At 44.6% G+C, this 9944-nt stretch overlaps 3 protein-coding genes across 4 annotated transcripts; 2 read left to right on the top strand and 1 right to left on the bottom strand.

Moving 5' to 3' along the window:
- Positions 1-35: 35 nt before the first annotated feature.
- Positions 36-571, bottom strand: LOC120453807. Its single transcript, XM_039638681.1, has 2 exons — positions 385-571; positions 36-325 (listed from the first exon to the last, which is right to left on the bottom strand). Exons 1-2 carry the CDS (start codon positions 569-571, stop codon positions 36-38), a joined length of 477 nt encoding a protein of 158 aa, XP_039494615.1.
- Positions 572-2325: 1754 nt separating this feature from the next.
- Positions 2326-3423, top strand: LOC120452176. Its single transcript, XM_039636284.2, has 3 exons — positions 2326-2373; positions 2953-3083; positions 3154-3423. The coding sequence occupies exons 1-3, from the start codon at positions 2356-2358 to the stop codon at positions 3377-3379; spliced, it is 375 nt and encodes a 124-aa protein (XP_039492218.1). The 5' UTR covers positions 2326-2355; the 3' UTR covers positions 3380-3423.
- A 1787-nt stretch (positions 3424-5210) lies between these two features.
- On the top strand, positions 5211-9893 carry LOC120451904. Of its 2 annotated transcripts, XM_039635913.1 has the most exons (9): positions 5211-5468; positions 6209-6393; positions 6442-6650; positions 6708-7352; positions 7479-7636; positions 7697-7898; positions 7952-8958; positions 9246-9450; positions 9505-9893. In XM_039635913.1, exons 1-9 carry the CDS (start codon positions 5366-5368, stop codon positions 9800-9802), a joined length of 3012 nt encoding a protein of 1003 aa, XP_039491847.1. In that variant the 5' UTR covers positions 5211-5365; the 3' UTR covers positions 9803-9893. The 2 variants fall into 2 exon arrangements, 1 of the variants encoding a protein (XP_039491847.1); XR_005616418.1 differs by lacking the exon at positions 9505-9893 and having other exon boundaries at positions 7952-9190; positions 9246-9318.
- The last annotated feature ends 51 nt before the right edge of the window (positions 9894-9944 follow it).

Here is a 9944-nt window from a genome sequence, read left to right as displayed (position 1 = left end):
TTTTTAGTGTCGTATATGGATATATGTTCTAGATACTAGACCAGGCTAACTCCATTCATGCCCACTTGGATGCAGGGAAAGTCGTAGCCCACGATTTGGTTGGTGGCATAGTCGGTATAGAAGGTGGGACAGGCCTTGACCGCCACTCCGGCCATCTTGATGTTAACTTTGATGCACATGTCCACGGAAATTATCGAGATCACTGGGATGCAGTATGTGGGCGGCTTGGTGGTGCTGATGGCAAACGCGGCCACCGCATTTCCATCCATTGTGGCCCCCAAATTGATGGTTCCACTGGTCAAGCCGATGCCCAAAGTGAGGCACACTTAAGGAAGAATTGTAATGAGCTAAAAGTTATAAGTTATAGGTGTCCTTGATACATACCAGTACTGTTTTGATTCAGAAGATCAACGGAAACACTCTGGCAACAGCTGCAGGACATCGTCAGGGAGCATTGGCATCCTTGGCTCTGTGCCGACGAGGATAAAAGTCCAGCTGCGTCGGCATTCTCCTGACTTAGGATCCCAAGAAGGATGACCAGGAATTTAAGGAGCAGGACGTGAGATTTCATTATGAATACGCCTCTAAAGCGTGTCGGCATCTGACCATCGGCGGTTTAGGCAATCCGCTTTTGTCCGGCAGCTCTTGCTAAGCGGTACTTTAAATATTAATTATCTATAATTTAATAGAATATATATTTTCACAACTTAATTAGTTTTCTGATTGGTTCATTTAATTTGTAATGTATAAATATCAGTGCCAGGTTCAAAGATCAAGCAATTAAAATCCACACCAAAAATTAAAAACTTTGAAATAAATTTATAAAAAAAACTCCCAAATTGTTGACAAAGGAATATTAAGATACTCATTTCACAATTGAGTAGCGCCATCTATGGAAACATTCTTTAGTAAATGTAAAAAATATGTATACAAGATGTATAGATACATTGAGTGTCGTATAGCTCAGCTTTTTTCACTTAGTACTAATCTTCGAATTTCAAATACTTTAAAGTTTAAGAACTAAAATACAATGAATTACTGAAAATATCTAAAGCTTATTAGTTTTATTACACCAAGGAAATTTTTTTTTTTTTTTATTTCAAAAAGTTTGGATTCATGTAGAATTCAATTATTGTACTGCTTATACTGTGCTAGTAACAACAAATTTGAGGGATACTTTTGGGCTAAGAGTCTCTTGAGTTTAATGCTATGCGTTCCAACAAACATATTTATTATTTGTTTTTAAAAATATATGAACATGAAATAAACATAAATCTTAAATTAATAAATATAAACATAATTTTTAAATTTGTTTTGCTTGTTTTTTTTATATTGTGTTGCGTTCTTAGAGAACTGGATCTTTTCTCGTTGTTTACTACATAGTCAACTATGTTGGGAGTTTCTTAAGCCAGATAAATTTCCTATTCAATAATTTATCATTCAGTAACAAGTTCTTTGTTTAGTGTGTTGTTAGTACATACATATATATATATATATAAATCATCTGCTATTATTTGGCTTCCTAAGAAATATTTAAATATATTTGAGGTGTCTAGAGCGTTGAACCTCAAATGACTTTTTAATTACTGGTACAAAGCAATCGTTTGAGTTTAAGTTTTATTTTATTGCCATTCAGGAACACATAAATTCAACACCAATGGACCTGTGCACGAATTTCTCTGGGATTGTTGCAGAGATGACTCAGTAATTGAACACAATTGATGGTTGATTACAACTAATTACTCATCCCAACGTGCAATCATGTAAAAAACCGTAAAAACCTTTGCCAAGAAAAACCTGAATCGCTGAAAGAAAAGGCAATTGTTCAGAACGAGCATCGAATGTTAAACTTTACCTAAGAAAGTGAAATCACTGGATAATATAAATAGACCAAAATAAACTAGTTTGTGAGCATCAAAACAATATTGTTTTAATTTAGCAGCATATGCTAATATTGATTTATAAATCACTGGTTTCGCCAGCTTTAAGACCAAGGATAACCGCATTTTGATAACTCTAGAAGTAGTGTTCCATCTTTTTGCACACCAGATGCCTCCAAGCCGATTCCTTTTTGCCAAAAAAAAAAAATTCCTCAAAATCAATCTTTAAATTTCTTATATTTACTGTAAGGCGTTGGCGTTTCTTTCGGCATTTAGCTTGGGGATCGAGAAGCGACCGGTTTTACTCTATAAGTAGTGGCTGCTACTAAGTAGAAAAATATGACTTATCCACAATGTGTGTGTGCTGCGCGTCGCGTCGCGAGCTTGAAAGATCTATGCAGATCCTAACTTTTATATATATGGGGGCGCGCTTCATATGCTTTAGTATAGCTCGGTAACTCCATCGCGCATCAACATGGCCTCATCGAAATTGGTAAGCAGCTGCCCAGTGCGGAGCCCTATTCCCATTTCGATTCCAATTCCAATTCCGATTCCCATCCGGATTTTTGGACCGTGTCCCAGACCTACGACTTGGTAATGACCAATTACGCTGGCATGTGAAGTGTGTGCATAATCCAAATAGAGGCGGTCAATGCAATGCAAGATATTGATGCAGCTGTGCTAATAGCCCGTGTTGCTGCCGAGTTTTACATACACTGAGCAGCTCTATTTCGCACTTATACTTTTGGATTTTTATTGAATCTATATAATTTCATACTATAAGGCTGTGGTAAAACTAGTTTCAACTGTGATACCATTTAATAAGGACGTTAATGTCCGCAAATTGAGTAAAATGCAAAGAGGTATTGACAATAAATTCACTAATTAAACGTGGCATATAAAGAATAGCATTAGCACGCTATAAAATTACAATTAATTTTATAACTGATGAAGAAGTTTACACAACTTAACCAACTCATATGGGGATTTCCATGTAGGAGAGCATTTTTAGGATATTTAGTTTACAGAGTTCTGAGTTTATCCAAGACTAATCTGCAATCGTTGCTTACAGCTACTTTTCACTGCCCTGGTGGCTCTCCTGGCCGCCCAGAGCTCGGCTGAGGGACTCCTGGACTACATCTTTCCCACCTTAATGACGGAGTTCTACAACCAGGCGCCGACCAAGGAGGGATACCGCTTCGCGTGAGTACCAACAGCCTTTATGATGATGATGATGATGAGGATCGGTGCTAACGTTTCCATTCGATTGCAGGTCGGAGGAGCCCAATGGCAGCAAGCGCGAGGAGATGGGCGTGATCATGAACCCCGGCACTCCCGACGAGCAACTGGTGGTCATGGGCATGTACTCGTCGTACGATGAAAAGACTGACACCGAGACCGTGACGATGTACACCGCCGACAAGGATGGTTACAAGGCGCGTTACCAGATCAGGAACCGGAAACTGAGCCCCGGCGCCCTGAAGTCCGCTGCTGGATAAGGAGCTTATTGATTAGAGTTTGTAAATAAAAAGAGTCGAAAATATATGTTTGTTGTCTACTGCTGAAACTGCTTAGAACTGGAACTCTAGTAGAACGCTAAGAAATTCCATTTTCAATCGCCACTGGCCAATGACCACTGGCCAAGATCAAGTTTAGTTTTTTTCAATATCAGTGGACCGCACTCTGGATAGACGTGTTTTCTGTTGCGTAATAGCTGTGACCTTTAAAAAGTCTTTACGTCCGACAAATTAGCGCATTCTATAGTAATGATGGACTGGACATGACACCCGAAACGAGTTTTAAGAACCTCGGAGGCATGGACAAACCCATTCGGTGGCTACATCATGTATCTGCACACAAAGAGTCAGGTGAAGCCCGCGAATTAATAAGCGCCTACAGCTCAAAATAATGGCCAGATTTGACGAGAATTAGAATTAAGAATTAATCTTAGCATATAATTAAATTCTATTTTGAGTGTTTTCCGATAAGAACAATGAAGAACCAACAAAAAAAATGGACTGCTTCCCGGCAGCATTTAGACCAAAAAACTGGTTTCGATGATAAATGGTTGGTCGCGGCACAAGGTTATATTTATGTATTTTTCGGGGATTTTTTGTAAGCCTACATGGGAAACCTTGTTCGCTTCGATGACGTATTTGGCTTATTTGGCGGCTACATCAACGAAAGAAACAAGTTAGCCAAAAAATGTGGGCGGGTAGTTACTCAGTACGTCTTCATAATTGTTAACAATAAATCAGCTGTAAACAAGTCGCACATGCGAGAAAAATGCAATATCGCAGGCAATAAAACGAAGGCTGCCCATCGTTTTCTGCAGAAGTCGCTCAGCAATTCGGATTTATTACTTTAGGAAGCCTCTTTAAATTACTATAAAATAGCTATTCATTCGTCAAGTGTGTTTTATTCGATTCGTAATACGAAGGCCACCTGCAATACTCATCCGTCCCTTTCCTATAGGTTGTCTTAAGGTAATGATTACCATGAAAACAGAAGAACAGCAGAAGAATAACAATGGATATGTATAGATGGATGGCACACAATGCATGTTGCCAGTTGGCTGTCCAAGTTTGCTATGGAAGTAAGTTAAGAAACTTGTTTAAACCTATGGCTAATTATTGTTAATTAATCAAGCTTTTAACACTTTGCTATGCTTAGAAAGCTATGCTACAAAGTAGTGGTATGAAGGTCTCTTGAAATTGCAGTTTTAATCTCACATGTAAAGATAAACATAAAAATGAGCTTTTAAATTAACAATTTCTTTTAATCAAAATTGAGGTTTATAATTGCATAAAATAATAAAATTCCAGTAAATTGATTGATATCAGTTCGATTTTATTTAAACTAACTATTTTATTTAATTAATTAGTTATGATAAGATTGTAAAATGTTTTGTAAGCTGCGAATACCGTTGTACTGTTTCTACAAGAACTTGTTCATATAACAACCAGCTTTTGTTCTTAGTGCACAGAGCTTTTTTGAATCCAATCTGGAGCCGTGTAAAGTTGTATCTGTAAGTAATCAATCTACGCTGTAGATTGTCCCAAAAAGTTGGGACAAAGTCGGACTTGGCAGCAAAAGCTTCGCATTGTTGGCGGAAGAGGGGCTTTTGGCTTGGCGCGCTTTTCCGACTTGTGCCTGTTGCCGTTGCCGCGGAAGTGTTGGTTGCCCCAGGTAACTGACCAGGCATAAAGCGGCCCAAACAGAGAGCGGGCTATAACAATGTCACCCGTACCCGCATCCGCACCACCATGTAGCCCCGAGAACGCTTGGATTACAATGGAGCGTTCAGTTCCCGGTCGACGTTCGACGGTGCCGAATCAGCGTTTCCCAATAGATCGGATCAAAAAGAGTATAGTTTTTCCCCATCGCACCGCTGCTGTTGTGGAAGGGCTCGTGGAAAGGGAAATGCGGCATGAATTAGGAGCACCCGAAAGTGACCAGTGACGCTCATAAATAATCCAGTGAAAATGAAAGCAAATCCGGCGATTCTGCTCATTTCTTTCTCGCTTCTGGCCTTCCAATTCAATTGTGAAGCTACGCAAAAGTCGCCGCTTATACAATTGAGTCACGGTGAGTTGAGCATCAGTCGCCGAGTGAAATTTTGATGTATACTTGACCAGAACCAGAGGTTCTGTCGCTTATACGGTGCAAGTATTTTGACCTTTAACGCTTCCCTTGCTTCCACGCACTTTGGCTGAAAGCCATGCCATCAAAATTTGGGACAATCAATATGGGCTAATTGCAAAACCGACAACCGAGCAATGTGGACTGACCCAGGTGATTCGAGCTGCCAAATCAAGGCAGGTGTACTCCTAATTGCGGACCCAACACGCAAGCAAATTGTCAAGTTCCTGTCTTTGGGTTTTCGGAAACGCAGGTGCTAATCGATAAGTTATGCTTTTGTTGTCTATAAGAAGAACAAAGGGGTACAAGGGATACTACCCAAAAGCAATGCATATAGACGAACTTGTCGCCGGAGCATAATTTGTGCGGTGGAGCTGCATTCATTGTGGGAAATATGTTGCCATTAGTGCAATTGATCAAACAAACTCGAAAGCCTGTTACCAAAATAGGGGTAATAAAATCAAAAAACAGCACTTAATACAACTTGAAGGATGAGCGAGACACGATAATATATCAAACTTTAGGATAGGTATAACATATATATATATATTTATTTATTTGGAGTATTAGTTTAAAGCCCCTTTGTAAAAGTATCAAATCAGAAACTGCGTTGTTTACTTTCTATGGAAACGGGGTGAAAGTTCAAGAAACTGTTAAGCCAAAAATAAAACCAAGACAATTTTCAGACAACAACGATGATGACTATCCAGAAGTTAAGGACGAAATTCACCTGGAAGACTTCTTTTGGACTGGCTCGGGGGATGGGCCACCGGATTTCCTGAAGAAGGTGCACACGGGGATTACCAAGGGCAAGGAAACGGTTTTCAAGACCGAAACGGTGGTGGCCACCATCTATGTGGATGGCAATAATGTGAGTTAACCCCGAACAAACGAACTCAGTTAACGGATTGATTTCCAGGAGATTGACATACCCATTTGCCTGGACTGCAAGCCAGATGATGGAGGCGGCACCTGGGACACGGGTGGTCCAGGAATGCCACCGCTGAATTACTCCGCCACGGACCGACGTTATTGGCTGCTGACGGTGATGTCGGGTTTCTATACGGCAAAGGACAATCCCACGTTGGAGGAAAAGCTGGCACGTCTATATCGTCTGGCTTTTACCAGGTGAGAATGGTTTAAACAAGTTATGAAATAAGTACTTAGCACACATCTCCCAAGTAGACAGCAAACCCGTCACCTGGGCATTAATGGAGCTCAGCAGATCGAAGGCGTTAACCTACCGACACCTCGAGAACGCCGCAAGTCTTTGACTCCGCCGACGAGAATGGAAACAACGACGGGTTCGCCAGCGGATGATGTTGAAATACTGGACATGCAGGACGAGGACGAGGAGCACTACATAAAGAGTGTGAGGCGACTGGGTGAGGACACCGAGTGGGCCAGCCACTCGCAGGAGGAGCAGGAGCAGGAGCAGGAGCAGTCCGAGGAGCAGCTCCCAATGGGGGTCACACCCTCGACCAGCACGGGCACGGAATCGATAGATTATGGAGCATACGTTACTCTAATCCCCTGGGAGCTCATACAGCAGAATGGGAAATCGGAAAAGTTGCGGGAAATGCACGAAACCTTGTTGACTAAGCAACCGCCGGTGCAACAACAACAGGAGCAGCAACATGGGGCGGAACCACCCCAGACCCAGACCCAGACCCATTCCCATTCCCAGGCCCAGCCACTTTATAGGGACGAGCACGTCAGAGTTGTCATACACAACCTAACGCAAATTAGCGAGGCGGATGTGCAAAAGTGGAGCACCAACACCAATGGGTTCCGTGCCATGGAGCAGCACAACTACGTCAACCTCAAATTGTAAGTGCCTGCCGAACTGGCTGCCATATTATGAGTTTGATTAACCCACAAAGTGCACTCACAAAAACATCAAACCAAAGTTTTGAATAGATTCTTGTAACATTTGTTTAATATATTCTTCACTAGCCATGATCGTCCCATTGCCAACCAAACGGAACTGATTTACACGGTTTTGGTGAATGGTCGACCTGTTTTGGCCACCACAGCGGCCAAGGACATGGAACTGGTCAGCGAATCTGAGGCGGTGAAGACTTTCGGACAGGCCGTCTATATGAAATCCGAACGTGAGTTGAGTTATCTGGGATATATCTGATACTATATCATCCTGCTTTCGATTAATATAGCGTACATCAGGGAGCCCACGGCCACCGCTTTGGCGCCTGTTCCTCGAAGCGGACAGGCTGGATTCTTTAACTCGGTCAAAAACAATGTGGCCCTGGTGGTCATCAGCTCCTTGGCCATTCTGCTGCTGATGCTGCTGCTCGTGGCGGTTCTACTCCTGGGACGAACGCGATCCCGACAACGAGAGCTTAGTGCAGTCAACAGGTATGATCCTTGAAAATATTCAAATATATTTCTTATAGCATATATCATTTTAGAAACTCCTCCCGCAACGAACTGCTCTCCGATGGTCAATCAATGCGACCCACGACCAGTGAGAGGACCGAAGGAGAACCGAGTCCAGGACATTCGCAATCCCGGGAGGCTGGCGTAAGAAACTACTCCTACGAAAGGGAGCCACGCATCAGTTTCCCAGCTCCGCCCCAGGAGACACGATCCCGGCGAGAATCGATTTCCTCGACGACGGACAACACTTCCGATTCCTCGGTTTACTGCCCCATCAATCCGCCGAGTGCCGATGTCCAGAGGATCCTGGACGACAAGGCTGCCCGTTTGTTCGACGCCCATAAGAGGCGTCATCAGTACGATCGAGCCGAAGGTCACGAGGAAACCGTTTACACATCCGTGGTGTCGGAGAAGAAAAGCGACAAGATGCGGCACAAGTCACGGAGACGCTATCTGAACGAGAACCGCGTGGGCTCCCTGGAGACGAGTCCGGTGCAGGGTTCCCTGGCGGGTCATTCCTCCGCTGAGGAATCGCCGGAAGTTATGCGCCGCAGCTACGAGAACTTCCAACGGAGCGAGGCCTTCAATCCGCACAATAACTACCACCGGAACAAGTTGCTGAACCAGAAAACCGGACGAGGGGCGTCCGCCGAGGCCATCAACAGCGAGATGATCCGGCATCTGCATCCATCCGACAAGTCGGATACGGCCAGTGTGGGTTCCTTCCTGTCCATGGCCTCGGTCCGGGCGTTTCCCAAGAGCACTCTGCCGGAGCCCCTGAACCGCGTACTGGATCCCGTCTTCGTCACCTACTACGACAACGTGAACGCAGTGGCGCCACACAACTCCACACGATCCCTGCGCTCCCACAAGTCGCTGGGCAGCAAGGACAACACCATAGCCACCATAGCCAGTTTCCCCAGTCCCAAGGCGCCGCCATCGGTGAGGAATGTGCGCTCCGCCTCGCACAGCGACAATCCGGATCCGGGAGTCGTGGGTCCCGTGGTCTGGGAACGGCACAAGAAGAAACAGACGCAGGGTGAGCCGGGCGGAGAAACACCAAAAAAGAGTAACAATAACGATGACGATGAGGACGATAAGGACGATGGCGACGTTCGATTTGGGGCCAAGTCGCGTTACTAGGACAACCCGTAGTCGTTGATTTAGTTATTGTTATTGCTTGCACCATACCTGATAACCCGATAACCAAAACGTAGCTACTAACAACGTAGAGACCCACCTCTCCACTCCTCTCCATATCAGACGACCTGGTAAAGTCATACCCCCCGCCTCTCGTACTCAACTTCTCCAATCGATCTTCCCCAGAGGCCCACACCTATGCCGACTACAATCCCAGTCCGCTGCACAATCCGTCGGCCATTCGCAACCACTACGAGGGGCTTCTGGAGGGAGCTCTGCAGATGTACTCCAGCCAGGACGACATACCCATGCCCCTGCCCACCCAAAATTTTACCAACAACCGGCGGGCCACGAAGCGCGAGCACAGGGGCTCCTCTGCGGGATTGCCGAGGTGGGCATCTATGCCCGATATACCTATTATTCTCTATATTCCTCGATCTTCTAGCTTTCATCCTTCGGGGGAACCAAAGAGCATAGCTGAACGTCCGGCCACCGCGCAGCCGGAGAAGACGTCCAAGTCGGCGCACTCCACGCAGCCTCCGTCGCCCACTTACAGTGCCTGGGGAGGTGGGAGCATGTACAGCTCCCACTCCACCCTGAATCGTCCCGTGAGCGCCGGACCCTTCCAACGGCTGGAGTCCAGATTGGATGCAAGTGCTCCATCGGGCAGTGGAACGGGAACTGCGCCCCTCATCGAGGCCATACAGTCCGAGCTGCGAAGGTTCAAGCAACAGCAGGAGTAGAGCCCACAACTGAAGATCTGAATCAGGACATGGCAATGGTCCATAAATGGTCCTTCATTTCCAAACCAAAAATGTTTTCAATTCATTTAGAATAAACTTTTCTCAATACTCCAAAAGGAACCCAGTGGTTGGTTAGGAAGTA

Source organism: Drosophila santomea, chromosome 3R, assembly GCF_016746245.2.
Source record: "Drosophila santomea strain STO CAGO 1482 chromosome 3R, Prin_Dsan_1.1, whole genome shotgun sequence".
Classification (NCBI taxonomy): Eukaryota; Metazoa; Arthropoda; class Insecta; order Diptera; family Drosophilidae; genus Drosophila; species Drosophila santomea.
Note: the sequence above shows the minus strand (reverse complement) of the source record. Positions and strands in the feature narration are given on the sequence as shown.

Bases quoted from the DNA above. Each gene is read 5' to 3' on its own strand.
- LOC120453807 (XM_039638681.1), bottom strand. From the start codon at position 571: ATGAAATCTCACGTCCTGCTCCTTAAATTCCTGGTCATCCTTCTTGGG. The intron at 326-384 runs GTATGTATCAAG...TTCTTCCTTAAG, and splicing joins TCTGAATCAAAACAGTACTG to TGTGCCTCACTTTGGGCATC.
- LOC120451904 (XM_039635913.1), top strand. From the start codon at position 5,366: ATGAAAGCAAATCCGGCGATTCTGCTCATTTCTTTCTCGCTTCTGGCC. The intron at 6,394-6,441 runs GTGAGTTAACCC...ATTGATTTCCAG, and splicing joins TCTATGTGGATGGCAATAAT to GAGATTGACATACCCATTTG. The intron at 7,899-7,951 runs GTATGATCCTTG...ATATCATTTTAG, and splicing joins GAGCTTAGTGCAGTCAACAG to AAACTCCTCCCGCAACGAAC.
- LOC120452176 (XM_039636284.2), top strand. The intron at 3,084-3,153 runs GTGAGTACCAAC...ATTCGATTGCAG, and splicing joins AAGGAGGGATACCGCTTCGC to GTCGGAGGAGCCCAATGGCA.